This window comes from Mustelus asterias, chromosome 1 (assembly GCF_964213995.1).
Source record: "Mustelus asterias chromosome 1, sMusAst1.hap1.1, whole genome shotgun sequence".
Lineage (NCBI taxonomy): Eukaryota > Metazoa > Chordata > Chondrichthyes > Carcharhiniformes > Triakidae > Mustelus > Mustelus asterias.
Genome location: NC_135801.1, coordinates 194404598 through 194429590, shown reverse-complemented (window position 1 = coordinate 194429590; position 24993 = coordinate 194404598). Strand labels below are relative to the sequence as shown.

The 24993-nt window shown below is 46.7% G+C and overlaps 1 protein-coding gene across 3 annotated transcripts in view; it reads left to right on the top strand.

Moving 5' to 3' along the window:
• The window catches only part of dysf (dysferlin, limb girdle muscular dystrophy 2B (autosomal recessive)), a 334329-nt gene extending 309623 nt beyond the window's left edge, over positions 1-24706 (top strand). For all 3 annotated transcript variants that reach the window (XM_078224513.1, XM_078224514.1, XM_078224512.1), the window contains 7 exons: positions 1600-1695; positions 2881-3022; positions 6285-6384; positions 9891-10057; positions 11970-12079; positions 16438-16585; positions 19794-24706. In XM_078224513.1, coding sequence (XP_078080639.1) covers positions 1600-1695; positions 2881-3022; positions 6285-6384; positions 9891-10057; positions 11970-12079; positions 16438-16585; positions 19794-19832 — 802 coding nt within the window. In that variant the 3' untranslated portion in view covers positions 19833-24706. The remainder of the gene's footprint in view (positions 1-1599; positions 1696-2880; positions 3023-6284; positions 6385-9890; positions 10058-11969; positions 12080-16437; positions 16586-19793) is intronic.
• Positions 24707-24993: the final 287 nt, after the last annotated feature.

Genomic DNA, 24993 nt, shown 5'->3' with positions numbered 1-24993 from the left:
CCCCAGCACTGGTCAAACATTCAGCATTGGGATGGACAGGTATTTTCCATTGGGTAAGAGTATCAAGTGGCTGCAGATACAGATCGAACGGAATGGCAGAATAAGACAGTGTGGCAGAATGGGCGATTCCATTTGGACTGGGTCCTGTTAATCTGCTGCTGTGTAACTCGCTGTGTAACCAATCGCAATGTCAGTGCTCCAAGACAAAATTCCTCACAAACCCTGGAATGGAAAATCAAACATGCTGTCAAAGGCATTTGACAATAATAGTAAATTGGAATATTATTTAAATGGAGAAAAATTACATCGTGCGACTGTGCAGAGGGACCTGGGGGTCCTTGTGCACGAATCGCAAAAACGCAGTCTGCAGGTGCAGCAGGTGATCAAGAAGGCGAATGGAATGTTGGCCTTTATCGCGAGGGGGATAGAATATAAAAGCAGGGAGGTCATGCTGCAACTGTACAAGGCACTGGTGAGGCCGCAACTGGAGTACTGTGTGCAGTTTTGGTCCCCTTATTTGCGAAAGGATATATTGGCCTTGGAGGGAGTGCAGAGAAGGTTCACCAGGTTGATACCGGAGATGAGGGGTGGAGCTTATGAGGAGAGATTAAACAGATTGGATCTGTACTCGTTGGAGTTTAGAAGGATGAGGGGTGATCTTATAGAGACATATAAGATAATGAAGGGGCTGGATAGGGTAGAGGTGGAGAGATTCTTTCCACTTAGAAGGGAAACCAGAACTAGAGGGCACAGCCTCAAAATAAGGGGGGGCTGGTTCAGAACAGAGTTGAGGGGGAACTTCTTCTCTCAGAGGGTAGTGAATCTCTGGAATTCTCTGCCCTTTGAAGTGGTGGAGGCTTCCTCGTTGAATATGTTTAAATCATGGGTAGATAGTTTTCTGATCGATAAGGGAATTAGGGGATATGGGGAGCAGACGGGTAAGTGGAACTGATTCGCTTCAGATCAGCCATGATCTTGTTGAATGGCGGGGCAGGCTCGAAGGGCCAGATGGCCTACTCCTGCTCCTATTTCTTATGTTCTTATGACAAGCGATTCCCACAATATCATCTCTAACTGCAGGAAGGTTAATGCACTTATTTGGAAATGTGTAGAGGGAGCTTTACTCTGTATCTAACCCTGTGCTGTATCTGTCCTGGGAGTGTTTGATGGGGACAGTGTCGAGGGAGCTTTACTCTGTACCTAACCCCATGCTGTACCTGTCCTGGAAGTGTTTGATGGGACAGTGTAGATGGAGCTTTACTCTGTGTCTAACCCCATGCTATACCTGTCCTGGGAGTATTTGATGGGGACAGTGTAGAGGGAGCTTTACTCTGTATCTAACCCCGTGCTGTACCTGTCCTGGGAGTGTTTGATGGGGGACAGTGTAGAGGGAGCTTTACTCTGTATCTAACCCCGTGCTGTACCTGTCCTGGGAGTGTTTGATGGGGACAGTGTAGAGAGAGATTTACTCTGTATCTAACCCCGTGCTGTACCTGGCCTGGGAATGGTGTACCACTTGGATATTCTGATTAAAGGCAACAGATCCAATATTTCTCCTGGTAAAGCTGTTATCCTGTATTTCCTCTGTATTTCTTCCAGATATTATTTGCGCTGTATAATATGGAACACCAATGATGTTATCTTGGATGACCTCAGCATTACGGGAGAGAAGATGAGTGATATTTATGTGAAAGGGTCAGTAATTTCCTGAATTACAGTTTGTCCTGAATCTGTTTTCACCGAGTGTTATGTCGGGGTGAATATCTGGAGCTGTGGGGGGAGGGAAGGTGAAAATTCCTCAGGCTTCTAATGGAAAAGCCAGCTGGGCTTTAGACTGCACCGCAGCGAGGATCCACTGTGGGCAGCCTCAGCAAGGCCGCTGTGGGGTCGAAGACACACCCTTGAGAGCTGCTGGCCTTTCTGATTGGCTGAAAAGCCAGTCCCAGCAGCACCAGAACTCAGTCGTGGTCGCTGCTGGGAGGGTGTCCCTGGGAGGAGATCCCGGGATACCGAATTTACAATGAAGTCTGGATTATTGGTCGGGGAAGGAGGATTCGAACCTGGGTCCCAAGAGCATTCTGCTGGCTCTCTGTATTACTAGTCAATACCACTAGGTGACAATACCACTGCCCCATTCCTCCCTGTAGATCAGTATGTGGCCAGTGTATCAAGAATAAAGCTGTATCAGTAGAAAATATAACCTCTATCAATGAGGTATTGATGATGGCTGAAGTTTCTTTTTCCAAAAAAAAGGAAGGAATAAAATTCTTTATTTTGGGGAGAAACACAGTAGCACAGTGGTTAGCACTGCTACCTCACAGCGCCAGGGACCCGGGTTCAATTCCCGGCTTGCGTCACTGTCTGTGTGGAGTTTGCACATTCTCCCCGTGTCTGCGTGGGTTTCCTCCGGGTGCTCCGGTTTCCTCCCACAGTCCAAAGACGTGCGGGTTAGCTGGATTGGCCATACTAGATTGCCCCTTAGTGTCAGGGGATTAGAAGGATAAATGCATAGGGTTGCGGGGGATAGGGCCTGAGTGGGATTGTGGTTGGTGCAGACTCGATGGGGCGGAATGGTCTCCTCCTACACTGTCGGGATTCTATGATTCTACAGACCCTGTGGACTCGAAGCATTAACTCTGTCTCTCGCTCTCTCTCCACAGATGCTGCCAGACCTGCTGAGTCTTTCCAGTGCTTTCTGCTTTGATTTCACATTTCCAGCATCCACAATATATTGCTTTTATTATGATGGAATGTCTCTCCATGGGGCCAGTGCCATACTTTGTCAGCTATTTGCTCCTGTGAAGCACTTTGGCAGAGCGAGGGCCCAGTGGGTTGCTGTTGGTGGACTGTACTTGACTTTGGCTCTCACTCTGTCTCCAGGTGGCTTCTGGGTTATGAGGGTAACAAACAGAAAACAGATGTCCACTACAGATCAATGGGAGGAGAAGGAAACTTCAACTGGAGATTTGTCTTCCCTTTCGAGTACCTGCCGACCGAACAAGTTTGCTCCATTGCCAAGAAGGTGAGTGAGTGAGAGAGAGAGAGAGCAGTAGGTGTCAGAGGGAGAATGTCTCACTTATGATCTGTCTCATCGTCGTTAGAGCGGCACGGTGGCACAGTGGTTGGCACTGCTGCCTCACAGCGCCAGGGACACGGGTTCAATTCCTGGCTTGGGTCACTGTCTGTGTGGAGTCTGCACGTTCTCCCCGTGTCTGCGTGGGTTTCCTCCCACAGTCCAAAAGACGTGCTGGTTAGGGTGCATTGGCCATGCTAAATTCTCCCTCAGTGTACCCGAACAGGCTCCGGAGTGTGGCGACTAAGGGATTTTCACAGTAACTTCATTGCAACAATCATAGAATCCATATATTGCAGAAGGAGGCCATTCGACCCATCGAGTCTGCACCGACAACAATCCCACCCAGGCCCTATCCTTGTAACTCCACATATTTACCCCACTAATCCCTCTAATCTACGCATCCCAGGACGCTAAGGGAAATTTAGTCTGACCAATGCACCTAACCCGCACATCTTTGGACTGTGGGATACAACCGTTTAATGTAAGCCGACCTGTGACACTAATAAATAAAGCTAAAGTTATTAACCCAGACTCAGCATTTTAAAGTTAAAGTTTAGTTATTAATCACAAGTAAGGCTTACATTAACACTGCAATGAAGTTACTGTGAAATTCCCCTAGTCGCCACACTCCAGCGCCTGTTCGGGTCAATGCATCCTAACCAGCACGTCTTTCAGAATGTGTGAGGAAACCGGAGCACCCGGAGGAAACCCATGCAGACACAGGGAGAACATGCAGACTCCATACAGACAGTGACCCAAGCCAGGAATTGAACTCAGGTACTTGGTGCTGTGAGGCAGCAGTGCTAACCACTGTGCCACTGTGCAAGCCAAAGATTCCGCCGAGATTTGAACTCGGATCGCTGGATTCAACACCCAGAATGCTCAGCATTACACCACGGAACGCAGCTGCTGCTCGATGTATTTGCTGCTCTTGTTGCTTGAAGAAGGTCAAGATCTGGGATTTGGAAAGTGCTGTTGAAGGAGGTTTGGTGAAAAGCCGCAGTGCATCTTGTAGACAGTACATATTGCTGCTACTGAGCCAGTGGCAGAGGGAGTGAATGTTTATGGGTGTGGTTCCAATCAAGCGGACTGCTTTGTCCTGAATGGTTTCGGTCATCTTGAGAATTGTTGGAGCTGCATCCATCTAGGCAAGTGGAGGATGTTCCTAGTACTGGATAAACAGGCTTTGGGGAGACAGGAGGTGAGTTACCTGCTACCGAATAACCAGTCTCCAATCTCCTCTTGTAAACATAGTTTTTATACAGTCATAGCGGTTTACAGCATGGAAACAGGCCCTTTGGCCCAACTTGTCCATGCCACCCTTTTTTTAACTACTAAGCTAGTCCCAGTTGCCCGCATTTGGCCCATATCCCTCTTATGTGGCTACTCCACTTCATTTGTAACTCCAGGATATTGATCATGGGAAATGCAGTGTTAATGATGCCATTGAATAACAAGGGGAGGTCATTAGATTCTCGATTGTTGGAGATGTTGATTACTGAGCAGTTTCATTGTACAAGCATTATTCATCACTTGTTAACCCAAACATGAATATTGTTCAGGTCGATTCTTCCTGGCACAATGTTCTGGGAGGTTTGTCTTGTATGCCGCACTATTCTGATCATGGAGTTATTAAAGGTGAAAGTTAGAGGCAGTTAACCAATGCTATACTTGGACTGTTTGGGACAGTGTAGAGTCATAGAGGTTTACAGCATGGAAACAGGCCCTTTGTCCCAACTGGTCCATGCCGCCTTTTTTTTTAAACCCCTAAGCTAATCCCAATTGCCCGCATTTGGCCCATATCCCTATATACCCATCGTACTCATGTAACTATCTAAATGCTTTTTAAAAGATAAAATTGTACCCGCCTCTACTACTATCTCTAGCAGCTTGTTCCAGACACTCACCACCCTCTGTGTGAAAAAATTGCGCCTCTGGGCACTTTTGTATCTCTCCCCTCTCACCTTAAACCTATGCCCTCTAGTTTTAGACTCCCCTACCTTTGGGAAAAGATATTGACTATCTACCTTGTCTATGCCCCTCATTATTTTATAGACCTCTATAAGATCACTCCTCAGCCTCCTATGCTCCAGAGAAAAAAGTCCCAGTCTATCCAGCCTCTCCTTATAACTCAATCCATCAAGTCCCGGGAGCATCCTAGTAAATCTTTTCTGTACTCTTTCTAGTTTAATAATATCCTTTCTATAATAGGGTGACCAGAATTGCATACAGTATTCCAAGTGTGGTCTTACCAATGTCTTGTACAACTTCAACAAGACGTCCCAACTCCTGTATTCAATATTCTGACCGATGAAACCAGAGGGAGCTTTACTCTGTATCTAACCCCGTGCTGTACCTGTCCTGGGAGTGTTTGATGGGGACAGTGTAGAGGGAGCTTTTCTCTGTATCTAACCCCGTGCTGTACCTGTCCTGGGCGTGTTTGATGGGGACAGTGTAGAGGGAGCTTTACTCTGTATCTAACCCCGTGCTGTACCTGTCCTGGGAGTGTTTGATGGGGACAGTGTAGAGGGAGCTTTTCTCTGTATCTAACCCTGTGCTGTACCTATCCTGGGAGTGTTTGATGCGGCCAGTGTCGAGGGAGCTTTACTCTGTATCTAACCCCGTGCTGTACCTGTCCTGGGAGTGTTTGATGGGGACAGTGTAGAGGGAGCTTTACTCTGTATCTAACCCCGTGCTGTACCTGTCCTGGGAGTGTTTGATGCGGACAGTGTCGAGGGAGCTTTACTCTGTATCTAACCCCGTGCTGTACCTGTCCTGGGAGTGTTTGATGGGGACAGTGTCGAGGGAGCTTTACTCTGTATCTAACCCCGTGCTGTACCTGTCCTGGGAGTGTTTGATGGGGACAGTGTAGAGGGAGCTTTACTCTGTGTCTAACCCCGTGCTGTACCTGTCCTGGGAGTGTTTGATGGTGACAGTGTAGAGGGAGCTTTTCTCTGTATCTAACCCCGTGCTGTCCCTGTCCTGGGAGTGTTTGATGGGGACAGTGTCGAGGGAGTTTTTCTCTGTATCTAACCTCATGATGTTCTCTTTTGCGTGTTTGATGTTGAACTTGAGAACTATAAATCAGGTTAGCAATCTCAACATGGGATCCAACTTGAAACTTTCTCGTTGGATCTGGTTTAACTGCTGGCTGTGAGCCATTAGGAGCTCACACAAACTCAGGCCTCTTTGTCTGTTTTTCTTGCAGGAGCATTTCTGGAGTTTGGATAGGACAGAAACTAAAATCGCACCAGAGCTCGTCATCCAAATCTGGGACAATGATAAATTTTCCTTTGATGATTATCTGGGTACGTTCTTCCAAAATCTCTCATTGGGGATGTCGTTACTGGGGTTTAAGGTGACATTGAAGCTGTGGAACATTGTAGATAAACGTCAGACTAGATCGGGTTGGAATTGCCTGGAGCAGGTGGGAATTTTGCCTTGGTAAGATTCCCAACTTGGCAGGACATTGGAACATGGGAATTCGGAGCAGAAGTCGGCAAATCCAGCCCCTCGAGCCTGCTCTGCCATTCAATCAGATCATGGCTGATCTCTCCCTGGTCTCAAATCCACCTGTTCCTCATATCCCTTTAACACTTTTTATTAGAAATATATCTGTCTCCTTCTTGAAACCATTCAATGATTCAGACTCCACCGCGCGATGGGGCAGCGAGTTCCACAAATTCACCCCCCTCTGCGAGGAGTAGTTCCTCCTCATCTCAGTTTTAAATCTACCGTCTGCCAATCTATACCCGTGACCTCTTGTTCGAGATTGTCCCATAAGAGGAAACATTTGTCTACATTTACCTTATCAATCCCTTTTAGTATCTTATATGCCTCGATCAGATTTCCCCCTCATCCTTCTAAACTCCCAAACTGTTTAATCTCTCCTCATACGTCAATCCTTTCATCCCCGGAATCAATCTGGTGAACCTCCTCTGAACTGCCTCCAATGCCGCAACATCCTTCCTCAAATAAAGAGACCAAAACTGGACACAATATTCCAGACGTGGTCTCACCAATACCATATACAATTGGACACTCTCCATTAAGAGGGCCCCAGTCTGCTGAATCATCACTTCGGGGAGGTAGGGTCAGGACTGAGTCGGGTGCCATCTCTAGAAGTGGCAGGCCGAAGGTGGCAATGGGCCAGGATGCGGTAAGCAGGCCAGAACACCTGCCTCGGTTTACTGGGACATCAGGCCGGTTGTGGTAATGAATGTCAGGCCCTCAAATCTTCATCCCTCACCCCTACCATCCACTGCCCCTTTGCCCGCTCATTCACCATTGCCTCTTCATTCCCCTCTCTCCATGCTCCTTTATGACCTTCATACACACACACATCTCCTCATACTATAACTCCCCTCACAATCCATACTCCCTCATATCCCCATGGATCCTCCATTTGAACTCACCCAGTATCCACCTTGGGCAGATCTCAGGAGCCATGTCTTTAAAATGGACATGAAAAAAAGCCTTCTAACAACCTAAAAGAACTCTCATTCAAACACATTTCATATTGACATCACTATCACTCAAAAAAATCCATTAAAATATATTGTAAAAACAATCAGTTATTCACTTATCAAGTCAAGGAAAGATAATAATTTAACTATATAAAATAACAACGAAGGCATGAACAAAGCTCCCTGCTGAGATAAGTAGTTCTGTAGCTTTTGAAACTCAGCCAATCACTCACAATGGACTCAGATACCTCAGCAAACCATTACTGTTTCCAAATAATGAAGCCGATTGAAAATGCATATTTCTAATCTATGTCAAATGACCTGTCAGTCAATGGATTCCGGGAGCATTTTTCTTCTCTTAAGCAAAGCAGAGTAATTTTAGATGGCTTTGAACATTTAAATCACTTCAGATCATGACATTTACATTTTTCAACCACTGTTTTCTCCAATTTTGAATCCATCATATCACTTTTTCCAATGAAAAAGGTACTCTAATGCATCTCAACACTTATGCAGAGTTGATCAACTTTCCCTTGCAGGAAAGAGCCATATAATTGCAATAAAAACACAACTACCTTACAATACATCACCTAACTATTGAAACTGAAAGAACATGTTTGTTTGTATTTCAAAACCTGTGAATAAAAGAATTCTAGGAGCAAGTGGCTGTGCCTTTTTTGGGTTTCCTACTTTGGTCTGGGATTCCCATAGTTCATGACTGCTCTGATGTGCTGCATGTGAGCAGGCTACCCGCACCCTTATCACGCATCGGCAAAGATTGCCAGAAACAGGAATGTGGGCGGGAATCCCAAAATCGGGTCCCACCCATCATTCGAAAGAGGCTTCTAAATCAGTCAGACTCAGCAAAAATCCAGGCTTCTGTGGTTAACACAGCTGCCTCACAGCGCCAGGGACCCAGGTTCGATTCCCGTCTTGGGTCACTGTCTGTGTGGAGTCTGCATGTTCTCCCCGTGTCTGCGTGGGTTTCCTCCAGGTGCTCCAGTTTCCTTCCACAGTCCAAAGATATGCAAGTTAGGTTGGTTGGCCATGTTAAATTGTCAGGGGGAATAGCAGGGTAAATATGTGGGGTTATGGGGATAGGGCCTGGGTGGAATTGTGGTCAGTGCAGACTTGATGGGCCGAATGGCCTCCTTCTGCACTGCAGGGATTCTATGAATTATCTGGATACGGATGTGATCACTTGAGAAGGACCTGGGATCTATTATTTCTGAGAGAAAGAGACTGGGACCATCATATGCCTACAGTCTTTTGTGATTTTTCAGTAAGCCATTGGCTAAAGTGGAATTTTAATGATAGAATCTTACAAAATGGTTCAAGAAAGCAGCTCACCCACTAACTTCTCAAGGGCAATTAGGCATGGACAATACAATCATAGAATCATAGTGCAGAAGGAGGCCATTCGGCCCATCGAGGCAGCACTGACAACAATCCCACCCAGGCCCTATCCCTGTATCCCCACATATTTACCCTGTTAATCTCTCTGACACTAAGGGACAATTTTAGATATTCCAAATATCTGGAATTAATAATCTACTGATGACCATGAAACCATTGTCGGAAAAACCCATCTGGTTCACTAATGTCCTTTAGGGAAGGCAATCTGCCGTCCTTACCTGGTCTGGCCTACATGTGACTCCAGACCCACAGCAATGTGGTTGACTCTCAACTGCCCTCCAAGGGCAACTAGGGATGGGCAATAAATGCTGGCCAGCCAATGACGCCCGTGTCCCACGAATGAATAATAAAAAGATAGGTGCCAAGAGAGGATAAGGGAAGTAAAACTGGTCTGGAAGTGTACATTGATGCGAAATGAGATTGAACAATGCAGTTTCTGGGATCTTGCTGTGTGCAAAATGTTCCTCAACTAATAGAATAGAATCATAGAATCCCCACAGTGCAGAAGGAGGTCATTCGGCCCAACGAACCTGCACCGACCACAATCCCACCCAGGCCCTAATCCTGTAACCCCCGCATATTTACCCTGCTAATCCCCCTGACACTAAGGGGCAACTTAGCATGGCCAGTCAACCTAACCCGCACCTCATGGGAGGAAACCGGAGCACTCAGAGGAAACCCACGCAGACATGGGGAGAATGTGCAAACTCCACACAGACAGTGACCCGAGGCCGGAATTGAACCCGGGTCCCTGGCGCTGTGAGGCAGCAGTGCTAACCACTGTGCCACCGTGCCGCCCCTCACCCCCCACCCCCCGCTGCTGTGATTTAAAGCGATTCGGTATACGTGAAGCCCTGAGAGATGTGATGAGCTGTTGTTTTAACAGCAGCTTTTGCAATATAATTCTGATTTGGGATTGTTCTCTTCCTCAGGTTCTGTTCAGATGGATCTCAACAGAATGCCCAAACCTGCCAAATCAGCAGAGAAGTGCAGTCTGATGGTTCTCGAGGGCGATAAGTACGTCTCTCTGTTTGAGCAGAAGTCGGTGAAGGGTTGGTGGCCTTGCGCGGCTGAGACGCAAGGGGAGACCATACTTGCTGTAAGACGTCACCTCTTCTTTGCTGAATTTGCTGATAATCTCAGGATCTAATAATAACCTGCATTTATGTAGCACACAAAGGCACAATTTCTCAAGACACTTTGTGAGAACATAATGAGATCAAGGTTTACCGATGAGACAAAGAAGGAGTGCAGGTGCCCGAGAGCTTGCTTCTTGGAGGTAGGATAGAAGGAAGGAAGAGAAGTGGCGGGAGAGAGGATTGCAGATGCAATTCTGGATCTTGGGGTCTAAATGGCTGAAGACACGACCACAATGGCGGGGCAAAGGGAATGAGGGAGTTAGCGCAAGGGACTAGATCCGGAGGAGCGCAGAAAGCTGGAGGGCTGGAAGTGTTTCCAGTGTTGCAGAGGACCCAGACATGTCTTCTGTCTTCCCAGTTCTTCATTGGAGGAAAGTTCTGTTCACCTCTAAGAGGAGGCGATGGCCGAGTGGTGTTATCACTAGACTATTAACCCAGAATGTTCTGGGGACCTGGGTTCGAATTCCACCACGGCAGATGGTGGAATTTGAATTCAGTTAAAAATAATCTAGAATTAAGAATCTACTGATGACCATTGTTGATTGTGGATTTGCTGACACTCCCTGGAATTGAGAAGAACGAGAGGGTGATCTTACTGAAAGATAAAATTTTCCGAGGGCTTCCCTGGGACAGACACAGAGGATTGCTCCCACTGAGGGTGAGTTGAGGAGTTGTCATCTCGAGGTGAAGGGGTCAGCCATCTGAGACTGAAATGAAGAGAGATTTCTTCACTTTGGAGGGTGGCGAATCTTGAAGATTCTCTGCCGCAGGGAGATGGTGGATGCTCCGTCAACCAGCACATTCCGGACAGAGAAAAATCCATTTTTGGGAATCAAATGATTTGGGAGAGGGCAGGAAAGTGGATTTGAGATCAAAGATCTCCATGAATGACGGGGCAAGTTCAAGAGACCAAGGGCAGAATTTTCCCATCCAGCCCGCCACGGGAATCGTAGCGGGCGGGACACTGACCATGTCATTGACTCACTGACTCCGTCTACACTTCCCGCTGCCTCGGAAAAGCAGCCAGCATAATGAAGGACCCCATGCACCCCGGACATTCTCTCTTCCACCTTCTTCCGTTGGGAAAAAGATACAAATGTCTGAGGTCACGGACCAACCGACTCAAGAACAGCTTCTTCACTGCTGCTGTCAGGCTTTTGAATGGACCTACCTCGCATTAAGTTGATCTTTCTCTACACCCCAGCTATGACTGTGACACTACATTCTGCACTCTCTCCTTTCCTTCTCTATGAACGGTATGCTTTGTCTGTATAGCACGCAAGAAACAATACTTTTCACTGTATGTTAATACATGTGACAATAATAAATCAAATCAAATCATGCAAAGGTCCATTGACCTCGAATGGGATTTTCCAGACTCGGCGCGAGCACGGCTGGAAAATCCCTCTCTAGGACAGATGTTAGAGGTAGGTTCTTTACTCAGAGAGTAGTAAGGGTGTGGAATGCCCTGCCTGCAGCAGTAGTGGACTCGTCAACATTAAGAGCATTCAAATGGTTATTGGATAAACATATGGATGATATTGGAATAGTGTAGATTAGAGGGGCTTTAGATTGGTTTCACTGGTCGGCGTAACATCGAGGGCCGAAGGGCCTGTACTGCGCTGTAATGTTCTATGTTCTAAATGTCTTATTCCTGCTCCTATTTGTCATCATATTTTCCTAAGTATTTCATTAGCTGCAAAGTGCTTTGAGATGTTGTGAAGGGTGCTATAGAAACGTAGATTCTTCCTCTTCCTCTTTGACAACCTACTGCTCCCCAATTTGTAAACCGTTCTCTTCCTGTGTTTGAGGTGATCAAATCGCTGACCCCTCTCAGCCCTCCTCTTAATGTTTGTGCCTTCTCTCCCCCAGGGCAAAGTGGAAATGACTCTGGAGATCGTGTCAGAAGAGGAGAAGGATGGACGGCCTGCGGGGCAGGGTCGTGACGAGCCCAACATGAACCCTAAACTCGATGACCCAAAGTAAGCTGTTCCTGTGTGGAGAGTGCTGGCACTGTGCAGTTGCAACTCAGCCCTCAGTACTCAGAATGATGTTAAGTAAATAATAACCGTCGGTTGGAATGTAATTTTTATAATCGTTCTATAGATGTGGGCATTGTTGACACTTAATGGCATTTATTGCCCAGGCCTGGTTTCCCCTTAAGAAAGTGTTAATGGGCTTTTTCCTTGATTCATTGCTGTCCATGAGGTGAAAATCCTCCCACAGTGTTGTTAGAATCGTAGAATCCCTACAGTGCAGAAGGAGGCCACTTGGCCCATCGAGTCTGCACCGACTCTCTAACATATCATCCCACTCAGGCCCTATCCCCACCTATTTACCCTGCTAAGCCCCCTAACCTACACATCTTAGGACACTAAGGGGCAATTTAGCATGACCAATCCACCTAACCCACATGTCTTTGGAGTGAGGGAGGAAATCCACGCACGTACAGGGAGAACGTGCAAACTCCACACAGTCACTTAAGACCGGAATTGAACTCGGGTCCCTGACACTGTGAGGTGGCAGTGCCGACCACTATGCCACCGTACCGCTTGGGAGAGTGTTACCGGATTTTGACCCAGCAATGGAGAAGCAATGGCAGATAGTTATCTGGGGCAGGATGGTGTGTGACTTGGATGGTCGTCTTATGGGCAATATTGACATAGGAACATTCAATGCTCCTATGTTTAGGATCTGACTGGAGCATTTCTATGGACGTCATTGTACAAAGAGTGTGGAAAAGGTGCGATCTAGATGCGTGAACACGATAGCAGGAATGGAGAGATATAGTCTTGCGAGAGACCGAAATACAAGGGCTGCATTCATGAAGGTTGAGGAGAGAATCTCATAAATCTAACAGAACAAGATTCTTTCAACTAGTTAGTCCGTCAGTAAGAAGGTGGCATGAGCTCAAGATAAGTGCTCGAAGCGTAGAGAGGGAAGTTAGAATGAATACTTCACACACAAAGACTTATTTGTCAAATCGTCTCAACATCGTAGGGTGGCATTTTTTGTCCATTATTAGTTGCTACTGTTGGTTTTACTGCTACTGAGTAACTCTCTAGGCCACTTCAGAGAGCAGTTAGGATTGAACAACAGTGTTTCAAGTTTATTTATTAGTGTCACAAGTAGGCTTACATTAACATTGCAATGAAGTTACTGTGAAAATCCCCGAGTCGCCACACTCCGGCGCCTGTTCGGGTACACTGAGGGAGAATTTTGCATGGCCAACGCAGCTAACCAGCACGTCTTTTGGACTGTGTGAGGAAACCAGAGCACCCGGAGGAAAGCCACGCAGACACAGGGAGAACGTGCAGACTCCGCACAGACAGTGATCCAAGCTGGGAATTGAAACCGGGTCCTTAGCGCTGTGAGGCAGCAGCGCTAACCACTGTGCCACTGTGGGTGTGGAGACCAGGGACAGAAAAAGGGACAGAAGTGATCCAGTTGTGTTCTGGCAGCAGTCCCACATCTTTAAAATCACCTCTGCTGCCAGCAGCTTTTTATATCGAGATTTGTTTTAATTGAACCCAAACTTACAAAGTGACGGGGTGGAATTTAACATTGCCCTCCTCTGGATTATTACTGCGAGCTTCAAGGTTACCAGCCAGTTCACATAACCACTACCGACCAGAAGGATTCATTTTGTAGACCTGGAAACCGTTACCACACGAGGATCTTGAAGGAGTCTGCAGGTACAACAGGTGATCAAGAAGGCAAATGGGATGTTGGCCTATATTGCGAGGGGGATAGAATATAAAAGCAGGGATGTCTTGATGCACCTGTACAGGGCATTGGTGAGGCCGCAGCTGGAATACTGTGTGCAGTATTGGTCCCCTTATATGAGGAAGGATATATTGGCATTGGAGGGAGTGCAGAGAAGGTTCACCAGGTTGATACCGGAGATGAGGGGTTTGGATTATGAGGAGAGGCTGAGGAGATTGGGTTTGTACTCGTTGGAGTTTAGAAGGATGAGGGGGGATCTTATGGAGACTTATAAGATAATGCGGGGGCTGGATAGGGTGGAGGCAGAGAGATTCTTTCCACTTAGTAAGGAAGTTAAAACTAGAGGACACAGCCTCAAAATAAAGGGGGGTCGGTTTAAGACAGAGTTGAGGAGGAACTTCTTCTCCCAGAGGGTGGTGAATCTCTGGAATTCTCTGCCCACTGAGGTGGTGGAGGCTACCTCGCTGAATATGTTTAAAGCGCGGATGGATGGATTCCTGATCGGTAAGGGAATTAGGGGTTATGGGGATCAGGCGGGTAAGTGGTACTGATCCACGTCAGATCAGCCATGATCTTATTGAATGGCGGGGCAGGCTCGAGGGGCTAGATGGCCTACTCCTGCTCCTATTTCTTATGTTCTTATGAGAGTCAGTCATCACATTTTGGAGAGAGTTAGAGATACAAGGAGGGTACGTTTCCCCACGGGTTCCGCTGGACACAACTGAATCCATTCATGCAATAAACTGGGTTTCTTCTCTATTAGTTACCCAGAGCAGCATAGCTCTGGGGACATTTTATTTAATTTATTAGTGTCACAAGTAGGCTTACATTAACACTGCAATGAAGTTACTGTGAAAATCCCCTAGCCGCCACACTCCGGAGCCTGTTCGGGTAACACTGAGGGAGAATTTAGCATGGCCAATGCACCTAACCAGCACGTCTTTCGGACTGTGGGAGGAAACTGGAGCACCCGGAGGAAACCCACACAGACACGGGGAGAACGTGCAGACTCCGTACAGACAGTGACCCGAGGCCGGGAATCAAACCCAGGTCCCTGGCGCTGTGAGGCAGCAGTGCTAACCCACTGTGCCACCGTGCCACCCTTGTCAACATTGCAGATTAGATGAAATAACCCGATGTCAGAAAAGGGGATAAAGTGACTGGGCAGTTAAAGAAATAGATTTAAAGAGTAGGTAGGTTAAGGAAAAGAGTTTGAAGGGAAATGGGAAGATATTGCATAACTGGGATTCAAACTGCTTGCTTCTGTGGAGGGTAAATACCGCCACGGACTGGTTGTTTCCATGATGGAACTGCTGAGAATTTCTATATTTTTTATATGGAATATAGGTGTCACTGGCATGGCCAGCATTTATTGCCCATCCCTGATTGCCCTTGAGAAGGTGGTGGTGAGCTGCCTTCTTGAACCACTGCACTCAGTTGGACTCCAGTTGCACCTATTCGAGAGAGACACACGTTGATTTAATCATTTGTTACGTCCCCTGTCGCACTTCCTGCTTCTTAGAGCTTGGAAAGGGGTTAAGATGGCAGCAGAACTCCATAAGACTAGCTGTTGAGATACTGGGATGCTAGGAGGCAAACTAGATATCCCCAGATCTAGTAGTTGCTGTGGCCACGTAACATCATAATTAAGTGTGCCCCGGAGGTCACAGAGCTAAGCAACACTTCATTCAAAAACAGAAAAATGCTGGAAATCCTCAGCAGGTCTGACAGCATCTGTGGAGAGAGAGTAGAGTCAACGTTGCAAGTCTAGATGACCCTTCGTCAGACCCTTCTACTCTCTCTCCACAGATGCTGTCAGACCTGCTGAAGTTTTCCTGCATTTTTCTGTTATTGTTTCAGATTCCAGCATCCGCACTATTTTTTGGTTTATCAACACTTAATTCAACTGGAAACCTCAATATGTATCCATTGGCATAAAGGCAACTCCCCAACATCTCGGGGATTTTCACAGGAACTTCATTGCAGTGTTAATGTAAGCCTTACTTGTGACTAGTAAATAAACAAACTAACTAATTAACTAACTAATCTTTGGAGGTTGTGGCACCTTGGAGTTAGATCCCCTGATGATGTCCTTGATGATGCACATGGGTTCTTCTCTATGGAACATTCTAGAGACGGGTTGAGATTTTGGCTCCCTCTTCAACTCCACCCTGAGCTTTATCCATTTCCCTGGATTAGGGAAGGAGCAGTCATTGGTTATGAGCAGTTGAGTTCCTGAAGGGATTCTTTTTAGCATGTTGTCAAAAGAACTTGCATCTGTTCATCAACATTCACAACCACATATTAAAGGTTTAAGTTTATTTATTAGTGTCACAAGTCGGCTTACATTAACACTGCAATGCAGTTACTGTGAAAATCCCCTAGTCGCCACACTCTGGTGCCTGTTCGGCTACACTGAGGGAGAATTTAGCACGGCCAATGCACCCTAACCAGCGCGCCTTTCGGACATGCTGTCCCAAAGAATGTTCCAGCCACTGAGTGATTTTGTGAAGGACAGTTGCTGTTGTAATGTGTGCGGTTTATTGTGCGTTAACATACCACACCATGATAACCTCACCGAATCCTCACCAATCTCCCCATCCTGATTTGACAGGCGGCCGGACACGTCTTTCCTCTGGTTCACCTCTCCCTTTAAGACCCTGAGGTACATCGTCTGGAGAAGGTTCCGCTGGGTGATTCTCGGGCTGCTCCTGTTCCTTATCCTGATTCTGTTTATCGTCGTATTCCTGTACTCCTTCCCGGTGAGTTACGAGATTCCTGGCTGGGCCTGCATTGTGTATATGGGTGAAAGGTTATTCCCAATATATTGCTCACAGCATGAACAGTGTTTCTGCAATGGGTGTGGATCCTGGAATAGCAGAGTTACAGCATTGAAGGAGGCCATTTGCAGTCACCATGAATCAGACGCATGAGTAGAAAATGGAAGAACGATGATTGAATAGACGAGTAAAGAAGAGATGGATGGGGGAATGGAGGGGAGATAGATGGAGGAAAGTTGGGTTTTGACTGAAAAGGGAAAAGAAACTAGTTTTAAAAAGCATTTAGACAGTTACATGGGTAAGATGGGTACAGAGCGATATGGGCCAAACGCAGGCAATGGGGACTAGCTTAGGGGTTAAAAAAAAGACACAGACAAGTTGGGCCAAAGGGCTTGTTTCCATGCTGTAAACCTCTATGACTCTAAATGGAGGAGTGTTGGATAGTTAGAGGAGTAGAGGAACAGTTAATGGATACGAATGAAAGAGAACTGACAGGATGGACAGTGCGGAGATAACGGGATGAAGAGTTGGAGGAGAGTTGATTAGTGGAGTAGAGCGGAGAGGAAAATTGTGGGATAAGGTAATAAATAAGGAGAAATAACATGATGTTCCAAAATTCCCTGGATTCCAGAAAGGTACCGGTGGAAACAAGCTGATGTTCAAGTAAGGAGAGAGGCAAAAAGTGGGAAACTATAGACCAGTCAGTTTGACCTCTGTGGTGGGAAAGTTGCTGGGTCAATCATTAAGGAGGAGGTGTCTGAGCATCTGGAAAAGCAATGCTCAATTCACCAGTGTCAGCATGGCTTTGTGAAGGGCAAGTCTTGTTTGACAAACCTGCTCGGGTTCTTTGAGGATGTAACTATCAAGGTAGATAATGGGGATCCTGTGGATGTGATCTATCTGGACTTCCAGAGGCATTTGTAAAGGTGCCACACAAGAGACTGATCCAGAAGGTTAGATGCCAAGGGGTTGGGGCAGAGTAGTGGCTTGGATTGAGGATTGGCTGACTGATAGAAAGCAGAGGGTTGAGATTAATTGGTCCTTCTCCAGTTGGTGATCTGTAACTAGTGGGGTCCCGCAGGGTTCAGTTCTTGGACCACAACTATTTACAATCTATATCAATGATCGACAGAGTGTATCAGAGCGAAATTTGCTGATGACATGAAAATAGGTGGGAAAGCAGGCTGTGATGAGGAGATAAAAAGTTTACAAATGGATATTGACAGGCTAGAGGAATGGGCCAGAATCTGGCAGATAAGTTTAATGTGGATAAATGCGAGGTTATCCATTTTGGCTGGAAAAATTAAAGGGCAAATTGCTACTTAAATGGGAAACAGATTCAAAAGGCGTCTGTGCAGAGGGATCTGGGTGTCCTTGTGCGTGAGTCTCAGAAAGTGGGTCTGCAGGTGTAGAATGTTATAAGGAAGGCAAATGGAATCTTGGCATTTATTGCAAAGGGTCTAGAGTATAAAAGTAGAGAGGTGTTGTTACAATTGTATGAGGCATTGGTGAGAGAACCCTTGGAGCACTGTGTTCAGTTTTGGTCACCTTCTCTGAAGAAGGATGTGGCACTGGAGGTGGTTCAGAAGAGGTTCACTAGATTGATTCCAGGTTTGAAGGGGCTGTCGTATGAGGGGTGGTTGGGCTTGTACTCGCTGGGGTACAGAAGAATGAGGGGGGATTTGATTGTGGTTTATAAAATACTCAACGGGATTGATAAAATAAATGTTAACCAAATGTTTCCCCTTCTAGAACAGTCTAGGGCAAGAGGTCATAGTTGTAGAGTAAGAGGGGGGAAGGTTCAGGACAGAGATAAGAAGCAGCTACTTCTCACAGAGGGTTATGAATCTATGGAACTCACTGCCCCAGAGTGCAGTGGATGCAGAATCAATAGATGGATTCAAGAAAAAGATCGATAAATATTTGATCAAAAGTAGGAAAGAGGGCGATGGGGAAAAGGCAGGGAAGTGGAGTTAGGATGAGATGGAAATCAGCCGTGGTCATATAGAATGGTGGAGTGGGCTCGAAGGGCTGAATTGCCGACTCTCGCTCCTAATTCCTATGTTCCGAAGGGAATGAAAGGGAAATATGGGAGTAGCGCTGGAAATAGAGACTGGTTATTGGAGCTCCTCACCGTCCATGTATAAAGGACAAGAATGCCAGATTTCAAAGAGAGCAACAGTGTAGTCCGCATTAGAAAAGGGTGCTGATTGGTTGGCAAGTTGACTCTGATTGGTCGAGGATGCACTTGGGAACTCTTATCCATAGCTTTGTTCAATTCAAAACAGGTCAATGTCTGGACATGTTCCTTTTGTCTGCAGAGGACAGTCTCTGCATAGGAAAATATATAGCTTCTAGCAAGCCTAACTGAGCCACACTGCAAGCCTGACTGATCGTCTTCAATTAGGCGCTAAGTGTAATTCTTAGGGCAAGGTATATCAAAAATCTTAGCAATATGCAAAGCTATCACTGTTTCACACTGCTACTATGCAATAGCAAGATTATTTTTATTCATTTGTGGGACATGGGCATCACTTGCTGGCCAGTATTTATTACCCATCCCTTGATGCTCTTGGAGGGCAGTTGAGAGTCAACCACATTGTTGTGGCTCTCGCCATGAGCAGAATGCTGCTGTCAAGCCAGAAAGAAAATTTCAGCCTACCATTCAAGTGGGTAACGTGGTCGATGATTCTTGTGTCAATGTGATGCCAGATACATTGGCCATACGTCCTAGCAACTGGCTGTTCGCAACAGACAGAGAGTACTGACTGTACTCAACCAGCGTGTGCTTGCAAAACTCAGAACGTAATGTCCAACGTTAGAGGTGAATGTGCGATTGGACAGCACTTGCTGAACAATCCTGAGTGTGCTCCGAATTACGCTAACAACCTGATGAGTGCAGGATGAAAAACTTCGACATCATGTCTCTTTTTGCAAGTTCTGTGCTACCCAAAGCAAAAAAATCTGGATAAAGGACAGATGGTTTGATAAAGACTTGGTTGGTTAGAGGAATAGTGGAGAATTCGATGACTCTGGTGGACAAGAGCTGGGGCAGAAATTCCTGGGCAGTATTGTCAATGGAGATGAATTGAGAAAATAGGTAGATGGGTAGAATTCAGCAGGGCAACGTTAATAATGTTCCCAACTGCATGTGATAGAAGGTCCAACTTTTGCCCTTTTGTTTCCACAGGAGTATGCTGCTATGAAGTTAGTGAAACCTTTTAACTGAGGCCTGCTCTGAAGAAATTGGCTGTAATGAGGTGGCGCTCCCCCATCACAAGTCTCCTTCGCTGCTTCACCTGCAATGGAAACCTGACCTTACAGGAAACAGTATAGCCTTAATGAATATAAAATTACCAGCGTCATGCAGAGAGCTTGCAGCTGGTTGTGAGTAGCTTGCAGGCGCCAGGCTCCCTGGCACCCCGCTGCTTTTACCCGCTGTCGACACCTTGTTGGAGTTTGCCGAGGGTTCCGGGCTGGAGCTGATCTCCTCAGTCTCCCTCCCACCCCCTCCCTCTTAATTTCTCCCTCTCCCTCCAAGCTCGCAGACTTCATAGAGAGGTCCTTTATGTGTCTCAGAAGGGGATAAGTGCTGGCATTGGCAATGAGGTGGCATCGAGAAACACGGAATGGTGGGATCAGCTGCCCACTCTGCACACACTACTGGTTCCTTTCCCGTTGAGTTTCGCTGTAATCTGGGGGCTATTTTTGCACTCATTCCTCCTCCTCCCCCACCCCCCAACCCCTCCACCTCAAGGTCAATTTCACCCCTCAAGTGAAAAATCATACTCCAGCCTATGCCTTGCCAAGGGGGTGGGGTGGGTACCGGGGGTCAGTGCCACGGCGGGGGGAGCAGAGAAGTATGTGTAGCAGGCAGAGACACAAACTGAGAAAACCTTACAGTCATTAAAGACATCGTCTCAGGTCGATGAAGATCAAAAGCTACAAAGGAAGCAAGTCGAGGACTTACCTGCTCAAGGTGGCGTCTTGTATATTATCCGACCCTGCACTGCCACGTCTCTCACTGCTCACACAACCAAATCAGACAAAGAGGGATAAATCTTCCGTCACGGGAATCAGAGCGGCCGAGAGGCAGACCACGCAAAGGTCTGTTGACTTCGGGACGGAACCTTCCGGTCCTGGGGTGAGCGCGGCTGGAAAGTCCCGTCCAAAGAGTCCATACCAAGAATATTAATCTGTTCACTGGCCAGATGTCTGTTTTGTCACACGTTAAAAAAATGTATTTTTGGGATGTGTGCGTCACTGGCTAGGCCAGCATTTATTGTCACTCCCTCAAGAAAGTGCTGGTTGTTTCGTTCAGATTTCTATCCCTTATGACTTTCTTTTGTTATTTTAGCCCAGCACTCGAAGGGTTAATGGTGTTACCAACTCAGCTGGAGCCAAGGTGCAGCAAGTGGAGGTGTTTCTTATTGGCTTGTCCCACTCAATGACAGCAGCATTGTGGGACAGTATCCTAGCAACTGCAAATTACTCTGCTCACACCCTCTGCACAAAATAGTGAAATGAAACCCTCACCAAGAAAGAACCAAAAATTATTTGCTTTCGGACATTGGGCCTGGTGATGAAATTCTACATAAGGGCCTCGAGAGCTCCCTCCACACTGGGGCCTCGAGAACTCCCTCCACACTGGGGCCTCGAGAGCTCCCTCCACACTGGGGCCTCGAGAGCTCCCTCCACACTGGAGCCTCGAGAGTTCCCTCCACACTGGGGCCTTGAGAGTTCCCTCCACACTGGGGCCTTCAGAGCTCCCTCCACGCTGGGGCCTTGAGAGCTCCCTCCACACTGGGGCCTTGAGAGCTCCCTCCACACTGGGGCCTTGAGATCTCCCTCCACACTGGGGCCTGGAGACCTCACGCCTCTATTAGGCCTGGGTCACTCTTTACATTAATCTCAGTGAAGCTGTGCAGAAAACGGGTGGGAGAGGAGGCATTGCAGAGTATTTCTGCTGTAACTGGAGCCATATAAAATTATAGTGCGAGATGAGAGAGTATTACACAAAGAAGCCTTGGTGACAGCTTATCTCTTCAACATAGCTGCTGCTGTTTATAGTTGGTTATGTTTTTTGCTGTATATATCATTGTATCTGTTACAGCCCTTGTACAATCAGAATGTACCTCCTCAATGAGTACGCGGCTCCACATATTCCCTCTGACATGTGTGTACAGAACAGATTCATCCAAAGGCTACATCATTCTTCACCCTTGCTCCATTCCTGAATGATAATCCTATTTGCATAGAATTTGCAACATAGAAATAGACCATTCAGCCCAATTTGGGTGGCACGGTGGCACAGTGGTTAACTCTGCTGCCTCACAGCGCCAGGGACCCGGGTTCGATTCCCGGCTTGGGTCACTGTCTGTGCGGAGTCTGCACATTCTCCCCACGTGTCTGCGTGGGTTTCCTCCAGGTGCTCCGGTTTCCTCCCACACTTCAAAGATGGGGCTAGATGGCCTACTCCTGCTCCTATTTCTTATGTTCTTATGTTTATGTTGAATGGACCGTGCTAAATTGACCCTAGTGTCAGGGAGATTAGCAGGGTAAGTATGGGAATAGGGCCTGAATGGGATTGTGGTCAGTGCAAACTCAATGGGCCGAATGGCCTCCTTCTGCACTGTAGGGTTCTACTCTATGGTCCCTGCTGGTGTTTATGCTCCACTCGATCCTCCTCCTATCCCACTTCATTAGCATACACATTCCTTTCTTCCCCTTGCATTTACCGAGCTTCCTGTTAAATGTGTCGATACTGTTTGCCTCATCCTGTGGCAACAAGTTCCACATTAAAGGAGCCTCTCCTGAATTCCCCACTGGATTTATAGGTAACTGGAACTATATTTATTGCCCAAGTTATGACCTCCCCCCATTATCTCCCTGTTTTAAACACATCTACCAGGTAACACTGCAGACCTCTCCTTCCTGGGGAAAAGCTTGTTTGGTCTTCTCCCGCTAGGTCTCGCCTCTCAGTTATTATTGTTTTAAGAAGGGGAGGGAAGCTCTCTCAGTGAGCTTGCTGTGCACACATTGGCAGCTGCCCTTCCTACATAACAGCAGTGACTACACTTTAAAAAGCCTCTTTATTGCCTGTGTGAAGCAATATGGAAAATCCCGAGGATGTAAAAGATTTTTTTTCATAGAATTCCTACAGTGCAGGAGGCCATTCGACCCATCGATTCTGCACTGACTCTGAAAGGACATCTTACCCAGGCCTCCCTCCCCGCCCTCCCCATCCCTTAACCCCACACATTTACCGTGCTTAATGCATCTAAACTACAAATCTTGGGGCACTAAGGGGCAATCTAACATGTCCAATCCATCTAACCTATACGTCTTTAGACTTGATGTGGAGATGATGGCATTGAACTGGGGTGGGTACAGTAAGAAGTCTCACAGCACCGGTTTATTTGGAATCAAGAGCTTTCGGAGCACTGCTCCTTCATTAGGTTAAAGATCTCACTGGTAACCATTCACCTGATGAAGGAGCAGCGCTCCAAAAGTTCGTGATTCCAAATTGGACTTTAACCTGGTGCTCTGAGACTTTTTACTGTGCCCATCTTTAGACTGTGGGAGAAAACGGGTGCACCCGGAGGAAACCCACACAGACACGGGGGGAACGTGCAAACTCCACACGGACAGTGACCTAAGGCTGGAATCGAACCCAGGTCCCTGGAGCTGTGAGGCATCAGTGCTAAACACTGCCACTGTGCTGCCTTAAATATGCAATTTATTCCCGGTGTATGCAAATAAATGACTTGACCTCTTGTGAGGAAGCTTCCAGAACAAATTGAGAACTATATTATGAATAGAGCTTGGCTGTTTGGGAGAGAAACCTTGGATGACCTTTCCTCCCAGTCGCTGTGTAATGCAGAATTTGAATATGACTGAAAAGAGAAATGTGCTGCCCAGCACCCATCAGGACAAACACAAGAATACCAAATTTCAAAAATATGACAATTTAAACAACAAGATAAAAGAATACTGATTGGTTTGGAAGTCAACTCTGATTGGCCGAGGTGTCGCCATGCAGAAAGAAACATAGAAGATAGGAGCAGGAGGAGGCCATTTGGCCCTTCGAGCCTGCTCCGCCATTCATTATGATCATGGCTGATCGTCCAACTCAATAGCTTAATCCTGCTTTCTCCCCATAACCTTTGGTCCCATTCGCCCCAAGTGCTATATTCAGCCACCTCTTGAATACATTCAATGTCTGGAAAAGGCCATTTGGCCCTTCGAGCCTGCTCCACCATTCATTGAGATCATGGCTGGTCGTCCAATTCAGTCGCCTAATCCTGTTTTCTCCCCAAAACCTTTGATCCCATTCGCCCCAAGTGCTATATCCAGCCGCCTCTTGAATACATTCAATGTTTTGGCATCAACTACCTCCTGTGGTAATGAATTCCACAGGCTCACCACTCTTTGGGTGAAAAAATGTCTCTTCACCTCCGTCCTAAATGGTCTACCCTGTATCCTCAGACCGTGATCCCTTGGCTCCGGGTTGAAAGCAACAGGGACAATATAGGTTTCCCCATGCTTCCGGGTTGAACAGATTCCTTTTGTTTGCTGAGAATGGGTCTCTGCGTGTGAATGTATGTCACTTTGAGCAGGTATAAGTGAGCCACATTACGAGCCCCACTGATTCTTTGTCTGTCCTGATGAGTGCGAGATGATAAAGTTCGACAATACGTGTATCTTATCAGCAACGTTCACTATTTTCTCACAAAAAGAGTGATGGAAACGCGGACTCTCTGCCCCATAAATAGCTATGTATGGTAGGGGGGGCCAGTTGTGCTTTCAAGACTGCTGATTGGTGGATGTTGGCTTGATAAAGGTATCAAAGAATGATTAGTATAGGTGGATACGTTGGGCTGGGGGTGATGATCCCACAAAATTGGGCCTTTTCCTGGCCCTAATGTTCCTATATCCTATGATACGGAGACACCAATTGGTTCCCAAGATTTATAGTAGCAGCCAATGGGAAAGGTGAGCTCCCACCTTGCCTGAGAGTGAGGGGCAGTTACTGTTGGGGAAACTCAGCACGAGAGGGCGAATGTTTGAGTGTTGGTTGATGTGAAGAAATTTTTATTGTTGGTTTTGAAAGAAAATGAATCTTGATATGTTTGAATTTAAAAATAAATATATATTTTAAAAACACTGCGGTCACCATGTCGTCAATTTCCTCCAGAAAGGCATTGCAATGCGTCTCCTGGTCTCGATTTCAAGTGGGCCGAGATGTGGCAGATGGAGTTTAATTCAGATAAATGTGACGTGTTGCATTTTGGGAAGACAAACCAGGGCAGCACTTAGACAATTGATGGGAGGGCCCTGGGAGTATTGTCAAACAGAAAGACCCAGGAGTGCAGGTACATAGTTCCTTG